This window comes from Chrysemys picta, chromosome 4, assembly GCF_011386835.1.
Source record: "Chrysemys picta bellii isolate R12L10 chromosome 4, ASM1138683v2, whole genome shotgun sequence".
Taxonomy (NCBI): Eukaryota; Metazoa; Chordata; order Testudines; family Emydidae; genus Chrysemys; species Chrysemys picta.
In genome coordinates, this window is record NC_088794.1 from 92,187,175 (window position 1) to 92,203,618 (window position 16,444).

The 16,444-nt window shown below is 41.9% G+C and overlaps 1 protein-coding gene across 11 annotated transcripts in view; it reads left to right on the plus strand.

The window, feature by feature from the left end:
- TTBK2 (tau tubulin kinase 2) overlaps positions 1 to 16,444 on the plus strand; it is a 314,450-nt gene that overhangs the window by 183,895 nt on the left and 114,111 nt on the right. For all 11 annotated transcript variants that reach the window (XM_065595339.1, XM_008169904.3, XM_065595338.1 and 8 more), the window contains one exon: positions 6,876 to 6,949. In XM_065595339.1, coding sequence (XP_065451411.1) covers positions 6,876 to 6,949 — 74 coding nt within the window. The remainder of the gene's footprint in view (positions 1 to 6,875; positions 6,950 to 16,444) is intronic.

The window sequence follows — 16,444 nt, forward strand, 5'->3', positions numbered from 1 at the left end:
TTTAACATTTCACATAAAACTAGTACATTCCTGAGGACAACAAAAAGGAGTTTCTGGAATTCTTCAGGGAAGACCAGAGGGCATCCAAACATTACCTTAGGGCTTCCTTTGATATTTCAGTCACAATGGTCTTGTATATATCTGTCTCCATTAAGAGATGTTCCTGGCTCAGGAGTTGTAGTCTTACCATGAAGGCCCAGGCTAAAATTGTGAATTTGTCTGACTCAGACCTGAGGGTCTATGCCTTCAGAAGACAAGTTCTGGGAAAAGGTGAAATCCACAAAGTCCCTGGCCAGGTCTCTGAGCTCGAAATTATTTCCATACAAAATCTTATAGACTATCTAGGGGTCAGATTGGCCATCAGTCCAGCAAAGATCGAGATAATTTTGGAAGCACTTCTTTTCCCATCAGAAGAAACAAAGATCTCTTAAATTTTGTGTGCAGAGTGCTGTTTAACTCTTTAAACCTATCTCTGCTTTTTAAATGAAATCTGGTAAAGCAGATGGTCCTTCTTAATCTGATTAAAAAAAGGCTTTAGAACCAGGTTCAACCACATCAGAGTGTAACAAAGGCTGTAAAACTCAGTTGTTTTTACTGTGTCAATAGGGCTTCTGTACCATTTCCTCAAATTGTTGTAAAAGTTAATTTCAGAAGCACTTGTCAAACTGGCAGGAAAGAGTTATTGCTCCAGTTAAAAAGTGGTTTCCCGGGGCAGTCAAGGTTTTGGACACCTGTATTGCACTTGGCAGAAAAAGCAAAATGCAGTAATACATCTCCAGATATGTTCCTCCAGAATGCCACAGCTGCTACAAAAGAAGTTGTAAATATTTGAGCTGAGACCTCATTAGCTGCAAACTGCAGCAGAGAAGCTACACAGTTGTATTTTGGGAAGTTTGCTGCAAACTTTTTCTTATAAAGAGCTATTGTATATAAATATTGATTTTGGGACTTAATGAATAATGCTTTCAGCCATAACAAGATGACTAATACTTCTGGGTAACAGTGTTTAAAAAATGATTTACCTGACTTTTTCCCTGGCTCTCATTTAAAAAAAAAAGGGTGGGGGACAGGGGAAAGAAGGACGGATATGGCCGGGGTTCCATTATTTCTCAGTATTGAGGTATGGTGCTTTATTTTTAAGGATCCCTCTCATTACTAACTTTCCAGCTTCCCAGAAAATACATTAATTGATCTCTTCCTTATTATTTTCTTCTATATATTTCTGATTTTTTACCAGTTTTTGAATTCAAATGGGATTATACAGAAAAGCACTACTCTACTTCCAAGGTCCTTTGTTTTTCCACTCAATCCATCCAGTCTTTTATTCTAATATAACGCTGTCCTCTGGAGCCAAAAAATCTTACCGCGTTATAGGTGAAACTGCATTATATCGAACTTGCTTTGATCCGCTGGAGTGTGCAACCCCGCCCCTCCAGAGCGCTGCTTTACCACGTTATATCCAAATTCGTGTTTTATCGGGTCGCGTTATATCGGGGTAGAGGTGTATATGAAGGGGTATAATCAGACCAAGTTATAAATCCTAGATTCGCTTTTTTGACCAAATTAGCCAAGGTGCAAGAACTAAAATCATATCAATCCTGGCATAAGATCTGTGAGTAACAGAATAATACATAAAGTTCCTGACGTCCACATTCATCTGACAAACATCCTCCAGATCCTCATTTTCTAAGTGATACGACAAATTTGCACTTGCTCCTCTTGAATGCCCTCTGTGTACATTCAATTGATCCAAAGTGGAATTAAGTATTTCATTAAACTGTCCCCCAAAATAATATCCCCTTCCCTGAAACTTCCTAGAGCCCCTTAATTAAAATTAGGCTTCTCAGAATTCAATTTCTATTTGTTTTAATTTTGACGGATACTTGTGGTTATTTTTAAGCATTTTTTCTGATTTTTATCTAATTACATTTTCACAATTGTGCAAAATTATGGATTTTAGGGTTGGTTTTTTTTTAGATTTTTACTGACGTAAATTTTCACAGTTACAGAAAATTATTCGGGGAGCATGAGACCATGGGGGAGTCAGACAATTATTTAATGACAATAGATGTTGAGATTCAAAATGTTAAAGCTTTATAACCATTAAAACACAAATTGTCAACATATGAAAAGTAAATATCTTTAAACCAAACTCTAATAAGTTCTCAAGCAGCATTTTTCTTACTTTGCCTATCTGTACATTTTGATTATTCTTGATGGAAATATTTTTCCCCTTGGTTTGTGTGGGTACAATGAAATTGATATTTACCAATATTTTACCAATAAAAATCTAATCCTTCCAAGCCTAATTAAAATATATCTGTCCTCCATATCTATGAGTTGTGCTGAAACAATAAAAGGGAAGTGTTTATTAAAAAGAACTGCCATTGCTCTTCTATTAATTTCCCCGGAGAGATGTACAATAGCTGTGTCCAAGAAGTATTTGGGTGTTTATCATCATATTTCTTCAAGGGTGTTTCCTGTAAATAGACTATACTAGGAAAATCCTTTTTTTCAGTGAGCAGAATACCTCTTTCCTTTTTGTTGGATTGGTCATCCCCTTCACATTAACAATGTGCATTAGCAATGACATTAATAAACTCACCCATGAGTACCACATCTTCTGTCACCAAGTATATTACTCTTTGTTAAAGGCAGTGAGACCATCCAGCTAGATGCCAGGTCTCCATTACATTTGCTCCTCTTCTTTAAAAAAGACATTTTAAATATAGTTCCCATCATATACACAATAATTTTAACACTACCACATATATTGCTTTTCCTTTCTTTAACACCTATATTATTGTGCCCTGACCCTAGGTCTGATTTACTGTAAATTTTAAAATTCTGTGCCCTAACATTTTATTATAATATACTCTTTTATATTAAAACATGTAACAATATTTATCATCGGTTTCTGATCTCTTGTTTCCCTTCCTTTGCACTGCTCCATTGTTACTATGTCCCCTCTAGCTGTGGAAGCCTGAGCTCACCTTACTTCCTTCATGGACATGTTAGTACCCTGTTGTGTTGCGGAGGGTGTCTTTTTTATATATTCGTAAGAACCAATCTTTATCTAAATCTTATTAAACATATTTATAACATAAGGCATTATGAGATTATTATACCATCTCTGATTTCATATATTCTTAAAATTTTCCACCATAGGTGACCCTTCTCCAGTTTATATTAATTTTGGAATGTTTGTGACAACTCTAAAATCAAACTTGCTTCACTTGAGGAGATCTGGGTCTCCTATTTTGTTATTAACTTTTTTCATAATATAAATCACAACATTCAATTAACTATAATATTTACCCATTAAGTATACTGTATCCACATAGAGTAAAATATCCTCCAAGCTATACAGCCCAGTTCCCATTTAACAATACCCCTTTATCATTATAACCTCATGGATATAATATCCATTATCTATTATAATGTCATAGCCCATATACTAATATTATTCTTTTGGATCAGGACTGTTTCTTCTACTCTCATGATTGTCCTGTTGTCTTAATGATGCATCTTTTTGAGCTGTTCTGGCTCTCTTTGATCTCACTGCTTCCCAGTGATGTCGTGGTGACCTGTAGGACTGATGCCCTTGATCCCATCAGATTGTTCTTGAGCTGATTTGCGTATTCTCATGTCCAGAAGTACCTGATTTCCTTCATTTGGATCTGAGATAGACACATATCTTTCCTTCCATTGAAAGGACAGTCTAAATGGGAACTTCTATTTGTATCTTAGATTGTTCTTTCTAAGAATTGTGGTGGTGGTCTCTTTGCTTTTTAAGGGTTGAGGTTTCCAGATCTGGGAAAAATTTTATGGGGTGGTTAAGAATCATTAATGGTTCAGCTCTCTCTTCATTGCCCTCAGTATTTTATCCTTGTCTTGATAGTAGTGTAGATAAATGATCACACTTCTTGGTCAGGAACCAGCTGAGGCCCTGGGGCAAAGGGATCTGTGAGCCTGTTCAGTATGAATGCAATCTTTATTTCCCAGTTTTAATATCTCATGGACAATATCGTCCAATGCATTCAGCAGAGTTCTCCCTTCAGTTTCCTGTGTAATATCGTTAATCCTTATGTTAGTCATGCATTCTCTATTTTCCATGTATTCCAGCTGTAATTCTATTTCTTTTTCTCTTTTTTCAGTTATTTGAATTCTTTGATCTAGATTAATCATGCTGTCTGGTGGCTCGTTTTATCCTGTTTCCACATCTGATATTTTTCCATTAATCTCATTAATTAATTTTTTTTATCTTTAATGTAAGCCTGGAACTCATCCTTCATCTCCTTATTCGTCTTTTCGATTTTTAACAGTAGATCTTTCAGGTCAGTCTTAGTGACTTGTGATTCTCCATCCACTTGCATAGTTTGTTTGCTGGAGGGGGAGTTACTCTCTTTCATGGCCATGTCTTTGGGGTTTTTTGGGGGCGGGGGAGGGCGGACAGGGGACGATTGATCTTTGTATTGGAAGATTTCTTTCCTTTCCCGAACATCCAGATCTTCTTGTCTTTCCTTTTTTCTTGTTGAGTCCCTCTCAGGATGGCTGCTGCCACACTTCCCCTTTGTTTGTCTGACCTTTCCAAATGGCTGCTGCCATACTTACTCCCCCAGCCACAATAGTACAATTTTAATTATTTTTTTAACTTCATTGCACTCACCCACTCTCTCTTCGCAGGATAATGAGGGTCCAGTTCAACATTTCTAAGCTTGCAGAGTAATTTTTAATATGTTCTGCAGGCTGGTGGTACTAGATTCTGTTGCTGGATATTCTCCTCCTGAGGCTGCTCTCTGGGACTGGGATCTGCAAGTTCTCTTCATTCTTCTCTTTTTCTTTTCAAAGCTGGCTTCATGGGTGGTTATTCATATTTATGGCTCAGATCAGTGGATTCAGAGTGGCTGGTTCTTTTTATCTTCTTAAATTGCTTTCATTTATTCCCCCTTTATTGCAGAGAGCTGGATTAAACCACCATCTGCTTTGCTGGTTTAACTATGCCCCGGAAAGGGGTACTTTTCAATGGTTATGTAAGTGCTGGTGAATAACTGGGGATATTTCACTGACATTAATGTTGGCTGGTCAGGAAGGTGTATGATGATTGCATCTTTAGGAATACAAGACTTTTTGAATGGATGGAAACAAGAACTTTTCCCTCAGATTGGCACATTCATATGTGTTCGATTACAATGCTAATAGTGATTCTTGGGGACCCAGCCTACCTTTTTGCTTCCCTGGCTCATGAAGCCATACACAGACTAATTAGACAGAAGCAAGGAAAAATGTAACTACCACCTAAGCAGATGCAGGATAATTGGTGAATGTGCATTTGGTAAATTGAAAGGCTACTGGAAATGTCCTGAGAGACTAGGCTAGCTCTGATTGAGCCAAATATTCTTATTGTTATTTCTGCATGTTTCATTTGACTGTTTTACATAATATTTGTGAAGCAAAGGAGCAAATGTTGCCTGTAGGGTGGAAGGGGTAAGTGGAAAGACTGCTGACTTTGAACAGCCAGACACATGGGCAGTCACATGAGGACTTTGAGATGCTGTATGGCTGAGGAAGCTTTGAGAGTGTACTTTGAATAGTGTGCCATAGCATGAAAGTGTGCTGCTGTGTGCTATTTTGTGTATTTTTATGAAAAACTTTCCTTAGTTTCTATATGAATTGTACATGTACTGTTAAAACCCAAGATGGGAGAGATGCTTCTTTTGGGGATCAAAAATGATGTTTTGTAAGACAAAATAAATAAATATTATTTTCACAAAACGCAACTTTATTGAACAGTAATCAACAATTGAAGTATTTAAAAAATATTTACAAAGTGCACAGTGAAAATGCTCCTATATGAACCAAATGTCAGTGTCAGTGTACTCATATAATTTTTCTTGTTTTCTGCTGGGGTTGAGTGGAAGGGTTTCTGCATAGGCTATGCTGGTGCCTTGCCTGGGTTGTTTGTTTATGGCACATGGCCAGGGAACATAGAATTGTCCATACATTGCAATGGCTTTAGGGTGTCAATCTTCAGGCATTTTACTCTGTAATGATTTTCAGTATCTGAGTTTGTTTGAGGCACTGCATTATGTTTTGTGTGCTTCTCAATGCATGTCTCATTTCTTCGGCCTTTCCTCGAGCATGCATTTCCTCCAGTCCATTGTCTCTTGTGAGTTGGCCTCAGAACTCCCGAGAAGGTCTGAAAATGTCTCCCTTGTCCATTCTTCTTTCTCCTGATTATGGTCAATCTTTCAGCAGAGATGGAGGGGGTGCCTGTCAATGGTACCCTGGCTTAGGCCTCTGATAAACAACAAGTGAGAAAGATATTGTTAGATTTAAAGGCTTACTAGATAGAAAAAGATAAGTCAGAAACTCCCTAAAAAGTTCCCATAAAAATATTCATAAAAGCTATGAACTGTGTCTGACTTGCTTCAGGGATGCTTGCTTTAGGAAGGTGAATATATGGGGCACTGTTCAAAGCCTGTAGCCATGTGGGATGGAGGGTGGACTCTCGGGTGTCCTGGTAATAAGCGTAGGCATAATGCAGTAAATATTGCAGAACTTATAATAATAAAATGTTGGTCTGGAAGAGGTCATATAGTTCTTTCCCTGTACTGAGGCAGGATTAAGTATACCTAGACCATTCCTCACTACTAAGGGAGCTGATGTTTGTGGCAGAAGGGAGTTTTGTTTCATTGGAGGCAGAACTGCCACTGGGTTCACTGCTGTTTTAATGTGAATGCCTTTTAAAAAGTTAGTTAAAGGCACTTAGAGTAATACATAGGCACATTTTTTTCATATTTTACTAGACATGTAAATGAAGAAAGACAGAAATTAGTTGTTATTGGCTAACTTGTTTCTTTTTTTCCCCCCAGGGAAAGACCATGTCTGTAGATTCATTGGCTGTGGAAGGAATGACAGATTTAACTATGTAGTCATGCAGCTGCAGGTGAGTTGAACTAAATAGATTTTAGGGATTTATTTTTTCCCCAAGCATGTATTTAGCAAAAAATAACAGTGAAATTTTAAAGCATGGTGGGTAGTAGAAAACAGGCCATTGTTATAGTGGGGTGGTGAGTCAAGGTAAACGGAATATTTCATATTGTTACCATCATCTGCCAGAAAGAAGGAGAAATCTCACAGATCTTCAGAACAGACTGAATATTTTAGTGAGAAAGGTGTGATGTTTTCTGAGAGAGTTTACATCCCTCTGAAAACTTTACTTCAAATTGGAAGATAGCTTAAGATGTGCCCAACTGCTTCTGGAATAGATTATTTTTTTCAATATGAGTTTTTGATCACTTCTCTAATGAAAATACATTGATAAACTTCCTGTGTAGGTTAAGACTCAATCCAGAGGATCAGAAGACCTATTCTGAGTGATTGTATATGTCAATTATGCTAGATGTATCATGCACCTGTGCCGGAGAATTTTCCCAAGCAGTACCTATAGGGGTGGCCATGCCTGTGCCCTGAGCTCCTTGTGCTTCAAACCAAGGGTACGGAGTGTGGAGCCACCCTACCTTCCTCTCTCTTCCTTCTTACCATCAGTGGTCAGAGCGTGCTGCCAGTTGTTCCTTTGTGAACATGTTGTAAGTGTTTTGCTTCTGAATGGTACTCATTTTGGGGTTTCTTTCCCTTTTCTTTTCTCTCTCTCTCTCTCAACTCAGAGCTCCGCCCAGTATCGGGGGAGCCTATGCCTAGGTCCCTTGGGTTTAAACTTTGTTCAGGGTGTTACAAACTGACGGCGACCCTCACTCTTGCTGCCTCAAGTTTTTTGATGAGGGTCACATCAAGGACACATATCCAGTTTGCCAGGGCTTCAAGAGCAGAACCAAGAAGTTAAGAGAAGAATGCCTCAGGTATATCCTCATGGAGACCTCCATTTGGCTGGCATTGGTACTGACTTGGTCAGATAGAGGGAGTTCCTCCCCATCCAGGAGCACTCCCCTGCCTTACCAGAAGGCAGGGAATGGAATGGAGGAGACCTCCTTCACCAGGACACTCCTTGAAGAGGCATAAGTGTTCAGAGCCCTCTCAGCATCTGAAGTCAAAGAAAGGAACAGTTTCCATGGTATCAAAGTCTTCACTGCGGGACTCTTTAGCTGCAGATGTGACCCACTCTAGTACTGAAGATAGAGTGGATCCTCCAGCTTGCTGCCCTTGGTATTTTGTTCTAGTGGCTCGATCAGTGCAGAGCCATTGATTCCAGTTCACCAGTTGGGACCTTAAAGGCTGGGTATTTCTTCAGAGCAGGTGCAGGAAGAGGGTTTATTATCACTGAGCAAACACTTATTTCAGTACTGACCTGGAGGCCTATGTGGCTGAGCCTTTCGGTACTGCTCTTTCCAGTTATTCAGATCAGTAGTGTCTTGTCAGGGCTGTCGTACAGTGTGCACATGTTGCTTCTGATGCTGGTGTCCAGTACCACATCCTTTTACTGTGAAGCTGGTTCTGAGACCATCAGCAACCACCGCCTCAGTGCATAATACCGATAGACAGGAAGTCACTGAGGTTGCCACTGGTACTGCAGTCTAGTCAAAGATATTGGACCTGATCTCTGATCATGTTGTTTGGTACTCCGCCTCCCTGGCCGGCAGAGTACTCATATTCCTCCTCAGACTCTGAAGTGGGCTCCTACGTCTCCCAAAACAGGGAATCTAGGATGTTCTCCAGTCATTGTTATCCTCTCAGATGAGTTGTCCTGACAAGAGCAGACCAAGGCATTTGAGGGCCTGGTTTAGGCATGATTGTCCTTCAGTACTGTACTAGCCCTACCATTGGCCTTACTAGGTACAGTGGTGGATGTCTCCAGAGTCTAGATAATCATCCCAGCTGCACTGCAGAAATCAGTCCTTGAGAAGATGAGCCTCTCCACCCAGTATCGACAGACTGCAGGAAGTCAGTACAGAGCAGCTGCTACATTACAGAAATATATCCTTAGCAATGAAGTCTCCCCACATGGTATCAATGGGCCTCTTGATCCTGGTTCTGACCATCACTGATGAGGTGAGGATCAGAATGGCTTGTTGTTGGCTTTAGACAGGACTCCTACATCTACAATTCTTGACCAGCGCCAGGAGGGTTCTAGCCTGCCCCCTTTGAATACATATTCCACCTCCTCTCTGGAAGAAGCACTGGTATTGAAACCCTCTTTCTCAGCACCAGATGATTTAGAGGCCTACGAAGAGCTCCTGAAAAGGATGGCTACAACCTGGGGATACAAATGGAGCTTGTGGAAGAAAATCCACAAAAGCTCATAGACGTTTTACACCTGGATACATCAGGGAAAGTTGCTCTCCCTATAAATGAGAAAGTTATGCAGCCTAATAAAACTTTGTGGCAAACTCCATCATCTCTCATGCCAGTGGCAAAGTACCCAGAACCCAATACCAGGTTCCATCTCAGGGATCTGAGCAGTTTTTTCATAATCCATAGGGATCCTTAGCAATGGCAGTTGTAAATGAAAAGCACCGCCATGGTAGAGCAAAAATGACTCCTAAGGACAAGGACACACAAAAATTGGACCTCTTTGTCAGAAAATTTTGAGAGAGAGGTGGAAGGCTATGCAGTTGCAAGGTCTGCTGTACAAGCTTCCTTGGATGCAGCAAGATTCAGCTGCCAGAGTCATGACAATGGTGGTAACCATGCACCGTGCAGCTTGGTTCCAGGATTCCCACTGAAGTCCAGCAGACTATCAAAGACCTCTCCTTTTAGGGCTGTGAATTGTTTTGTTTGAAAACAGATGATTAACTGCATACATTTAAAAAAAACTATAGGGCAGTGTTCAAGTCCCTGGGTCTGTAGTCACCAGTCCCCAAAAGACTGAAGTTTTGTTCTCGGCTTCCACCAAGTCAGCAGTATGGTTGGCATAGACATCTGGATCAGTATAAGTGGGCATACAAGCAGGAAAGGAGGAGACTTCCCCATCATCCGGGCAGCCACTCCTCTTTAAACAGCCCATTTGAATCTTCTGTCAAGGACAGCATACCAACAATATAAGATCTTGCAGACTGTCTTCCTCCCTTTGGGAGTTGGTTGTCATATTTCTTAAGTGCATGGCAATCCATCATCTCCAAGAAGTAGGTGCTACAGCACAGTGGAATCGGGATATACCCTCCAATTCCTGTCCTCCCCCTCCTTTCCTACCTACCTTCCCTGTCCCTTTTTGGGGAACCATCTAACAAATCAGTTCTGAGACAAGAGGTGCAGACTCTATGTTCTTTGGAAGCCACAGAAGAAGTGCTCTCTCAGTATCAGGGAAGAGGATTCTACTCACGATACTTTCCAATACCCAAAGCAAAAGAAGGTCCCAGGCACATTCTGAACCTTCAAAACCTAAACAGATACATCAAGAAGTTGTGATTCCATATGGTCTCCCTCACAATTATTATTCCTTGTTAGATCTGGGAGATTGGTCTGCTGCCTTTCACTTGAAGAATGCATGTTTCCACATCCATCTGACCATTCACCATGTCCACAGGAAATGTCTAAAGTTTGTAGTAGGAGGGGACTACTTTCAATTTACAGTTCTACCCTTTGGCATTTAATCTGCTCTGAGGGTTTTCAGTAAGTGCATGGCTGTGGTGGCTCTGCTGCTGGGACACCCAGGAATATCTTTACCTGGACGACTGACTGCTGTGAGGAGTTCCTGTCAGCAGGTATAGGAAAGTATTCATCAAACATTCCATCAGGTAATGAACATAGAGGAATTGACTCTAGTACCCCTCCAAAGGATAGAATTCATCAGAGCAGTTCTAGATTCAATTCTAGCCAGGACCTCTCTGCTGCTTTCAAGATGTCTAGCCATATGAGACATCTGCCTATCCCTCAAGAACCATCTTCATACATCAGTAAGGCTCCTGGGGCATATGGCAGCATGCATGTATGTGACCCCACATGCCAGGCTGGATTTCAGGGGGTTACAAACATGACTTAAGTCAGTATACCACCCTCATATACATCACCTGGACAGTCTAATATGAATCCCTGGCAAAATCGTACCCTGGTTGGGTTGGTGGAGGAGCCAAGACAAGGTGTGCAGGGGAGTTCCTTTGTCCCTGCCTCTTTCTTCCATAACTGGTAATGGACACTTCAGACATGGAGTGATGAGTGCATCTGGGAGCCATGTAGGTTCAAGGCTTGTGGTCCACTCCAAAGACGAAGCCTACCCATAAACATTCTCAACCTAAGGGCAATCTCCAGAGTGTATTGCCAGTTGTTACCACATATATGTGGCAGAACTGTCTAAGCACCTGCCAACAACACCACAGTATAAGTGGTGTTCTACATCAGTAATCAGGAGGCCTCCAGATCAAACAGCCTGTGCCAGGAGGCAGTCAGGCTGAGGAACTTCTGTATACAAAATTGCTTGATATTTGTAGCATCACACCTGCCGGGGGTTCAGAATGATGTAGTGGACAAACTAAGCAGGTCCTTCACCTTGGATCATGAGTGGTCCCTCAACAGGTCTATTCTACGATCAGTTTTTCAAGTAGAGGGGGGAAAGACTGTTTTCTCTAATCCAGTGACTACTAGGTTCTTAAAAGATCTAAATAGACTATTCTCACATATTAGGGACCTTTTCCCAGAGTGGGATTTGAACTTAGTGTTATCTGCCCTCATGGGTTCCCCTTTTGAACTGTAAGCCACTTGCTCATGGTGGCATCTTTCAATTAAGGTGTCCTTTTTAGTAGCCATCATGTCTTCAAGGAGAGTAGGAGAGCTGCATGGCCTAGTAATGGATCCTCTATATACTATTTTCTTCAAGGATGAGGTACAACTTAGGCCACGTTGCAAGTTTATTTCCAAAATAGTGTTTGACTTTCATCTCAATCAGTATATGTATTTACCAGGTTTTTTTCCAATGCCACAGAGTCATAGGGGCAAATAAAAGCTCCACCTGCTGGATGTTCAAAAAACTTTTGTGGCTTTTTATTTAGAAAGAACAAAGCCCTTTTGGTTCTCTTTCCAATTATATTTGTCTCCTTTGCAGAATGAATGAGGGGTCATCCCGCAACAGTGCAGTGGCAGTCCAAATGGATCACCAGCTCTGTTGTCATGTGTTACAATGCCATGGTTGTTAGTCCTGTAGAAAAGTTGTCTACACATTCAGCCAGAGCTCACTCAGCACCCACAGTGTTTGAGTAAAATCCCATTGTGGTCAATTGCAGAACTGCAATGCAGTCCAATCCACAATTTTGCTAGACATTGAGTGATTACTACTGCATCAAGGGAAGATGCTAATGTAGGAAAGTACTTTTGTAGTTCCTCTCCCAGTAAGACTCCTAGCCCCATCTCCATTGGAGATTGGAAGTCACCTAGTGTAATGTACATATACAGTCACTCAAAGAAGAAAGAATGGTTACTAACCTTTTTCATAACTGTTATTCCTTGGGATGTTACATATGTTTATTACATGACCCTCCCTCCTTCCCCAATGCATCAGTTGTTCATCTAAGGGTCTGGTGTGAAGGTACTGAAGAGTGGGAAAGGTGGCTGCTCCCTTTATGCCTTCTTGCTTGGACTGTGAGGAGCCCAGAGCCTGGGTGTGGCCACCCTTCGGGGTACTGTTTAGGAAAACTCTTCAGCACTGGTGCACGAGATACTCATACCTAATGCAATGGACATATGCAGTGCATCTCATAGGACAACAGTTACAAAAGGTGCCTAACCTTTCTTTCCTGTAGAAAGGGGTTAAAATGGGAATTAACACTCAAAATGATAAAAAGATCGAGGAGTACTTGTGACACCTTAGAGACTAACAAATTTATTTGGGCATAAGCTTTTGTGGGCTAAAACCGACTTCATCAGATGCGTGCAGTGGAAAATACAGTAGGAATATATATATATATATAGATATAGATATACACACAGAGAACATGAAAAAATGGGGGTTGCCATACCAACTCTAAGGAGACTAATCAATTAAGGTGGGCTATTATCAGCAGGAGAAAAAAAAACTTTTGTAGTGATAATCAGGGTGGCCCATTTCCGACAGTTGACAAGAAGGTGTGAGTAACAGTAGGGGAAAAATTAGCATGGGAAAATAGTTTTTAGTTTGTGTAATGACCCATCCACTCTCAGTCAGCATCACTTGCCCCATTACCTCAGCCGTGCACAACACAATGCCATACACAGCCTCAGGAACAACTCTGACATCATAATCAAAAAGGCTGTCGTCATCATGAATAGGTCGGAATATGAACGAGAGGTTGCTAGGCATCTCTCTAACACCACATTCTACAGGCCATTACCCTCTGATCCCACTGAGGGTTACCAAAAGAAACTACACCATCTGCTCAAGAAACTCCCTGAAAAAGCACAGGAACAAATCTGCACAGACACACACCTAAAACCCCAACCGCGGGTATTCTATCTGCTTCCCAAGATCCATAAACCTGGAAATCCTGGATGCCCCATCATCTCAGGCATTGGCACCCTAACAGCAGGATTGTCTGGCTATGTAGACTCTCTCCTCAGACCCTACGCTACCAGCACTGCTAGCTATCTTCGCGACACCACTGACTTCCTGAGGAAACTACAATCCATCGGTGATCTTCCAGAAAACACCATCCTGGCCACTATGGATATAGAAGCCCTCTACTCCAACATTCCACACAAAGATGAACTACAATAATATCCCCGATAATGTCACGGCAAACCTGGTGGCTAAACTTTGTCCTCACCCACAACTATTTCACATTTGGGGACAATGTATATCTTCAAGTCAGCGGCACTGCTATGGGTACCCGCATGGCCCCACAGTATGCCAACATTTTTATGGCTGACTTAGAACAACGCTTCCTCAGCTCTAGTCCCCTAATGCCCCTACTCTACTTGTGCTACATTGATGACATCTTCATCATCTGGACCCATGTAAAAGAAGCCCTTGAGGAATTCCACCATGATTTCAACAATTTCCATCCCACCATCAACTTCAGCCTGGACCAGTCCACACAAGAGATCCACTTCCTGGACACTACAGTGCTAATAAGCGATGATCACATAAACGCCACCCTATACTGGAAACCTACTGACCGCTATACTTACCTACATGCCTCCAGCTTTCATCCAGACCACATCACACGATCCATTGTCTACAGCCAAACTCTAAGATACAACCGCATTTGCTCCAATCCCTCAGACAGAGACAAACACCTACAAGATCTCTATCAAGCGTTCTTAAAACTACAATACCACCTGCTGAAGTGAAGAAACAGATTCACAGAGCCAGAAGAATACCCAGAAGTCACCTCCTCCAGGACAGGCCCAACAAAGAAAGTAACAGAACGCCACTAGCCATAACCTTCAGCCCCCAACTAAAACCTCTCCAGCGCATCATCAAGGATCTACAACCTATCCTGAAGGACAATCCCTCACTCTCACAGATCCTGAGAGACAGTCCAGTCCTCGCTTACAGACAGGCCCCCAACCTAAAGCGAATACTCACCAGCAACCACACACCACACAACAAAAACACTAACCCAGGAACCTATCCTGTGCAACAAAGCCTGTTGCCAACTCTGTCCACATATCTATTCAAGGGACAGTATCATAGGACCTAATCACATCAGCCAAACCATCAAGGGCTCATTCACCTGCACATCTACCAATGTGATATGTGCCAGCAATGCCCCTCTGCCATGTACATTGGCCAAACAGGGCAGTCTCTACGCAAAAGAATAAATGGACACAAATCAGACGTCAAGAATTATAACATTCAAAAACCAGTTGGAGAACACTTCAACCTCCCTGGACACTCAATTACAGACCTAAAAGTCACAATTCTTCAACAAAAAAACTTCAAAAACAGACTCCAACGAGAAACTGCAGAACTGGAATTAATTTGCAAACTGAACACCATTAAATTAGGCTTGAATAAAGACTGGGAGTGGATGGGTGTGGTGGGGCGGTGCCCCACCCCCTGAGAAAAAGGCTTACTGCCAAGGGAGGAGGACTGGCTCCTGGGCTGAAGGGTAGCACCTTGGACAGAGCAGTGCTGGGGAAGGGCAGAAGGAGCTGGGGAGCTCCAGGCAAGGAAAACCCCAGGCTGCAGGCCTGGCTACAAAGGGCTGAGCAAGTGCACAGGGCCAAAGGGGAAGTGGCCCAGGGACAAGTCTGATAAGGGGAGAGAAGGAGGGCAGGGAGGCTGCCGCTAGAGGGTCCCTGGATTGGGACCCAGAGTAGTGGGCAGGCCTGGGTCACCCCCTTCCCTCTTGCACTATACCTGGCTGAGGAAGAGCGTGGCCTGATACGGGCTGTGGCTGGACCCCTGTGACAAAGGGGCTAGACTTTGAGGCTGCATCCGGCCACTAGAACAGGCGCAGACGACGGACGGGACACCACCGGCAGAGGGCGCCCCGCAGAGGACAGAGCTAATTCCCAGGCGTGCCAGCGGGAGGCGCTGCAGGGGTGAGTCCTGCACCTCTACAATGGGGCATTACACAAACTAAAAACTATTTCTCCATGCTAATTTATCCCCTACTGTTACTCACACCTTCTTGTCAACTGTCGGAAATGGGCCATCCTGATTATCACTACAAACGTTTTTTTTCTCCTGCTGATAATTGATTAGTCTCGTTATAGTTGGTATGGCAACCCCCATTTTTTCATGTTCTGTGTGTGTGTGTGTGTGTGTGTGTGTGTGTGTGTGTGTGTGTGTGTATATATCTTCCTACTGTATTTTCCACTGCATGCATCTGATGAAGTGGGATTAGCCCACGAAAGCTTATGCCCAAATAAATTTGTTAGTCTCTAAGGTGCCACAAGACTCCTCGTTCTTTTTGCTGATACAGACTAACATGGCTACCACTCTGAAACTCAAAATGATGTGACTTTTCTTTAGAGAAAAATGTTGTGACATTAAAAAGAATCTGAAAAAGCAGTAGGTTCTGATACACATTGCTAGTCATTCTGCTACTTGGATATTCAAAAAGAATGGAGTGTAAAGATTTTTGTGAAAACTTGTGTTGTGTTTTTATTCTCTGTGGCTGCCAGGCACTCAGAAGGTTACAGATAAAAGACTCTATCATAACTAGAGCTGCTTTGCTGGCAATTCAAAAAAATAAAAAAATCTGTTTTGTTTCAGGTTGAATTGAAAACAAATTTTTTCAAAATTTTTAGCAAATTGAAAATTTAAACTTTGAGATGAGTTGAAACAAAATGCGTTTTGTTCCTGCTCTGATTTTATCGTTGCTATTTCAGTGAATTTGAAAAAGCTAAGGAAAACTAGTTCCACTAAATGGCAGGGAAAGGAGGTAGTTCCACTTTCCTCATGACTGTTCACCAATGGTTAGGGCACTCACCTGAGATGTGAAAGGGCCACGTTCAATTCCACCCTCTCTCTGAAATAGAGAAGGGATTTGAACTTGAGTCTCTCACAGTGCAGTAGAGTACCTTAGCTATGTGGCTATGGAATATTCCAATGTGGGTCCTTCACAGT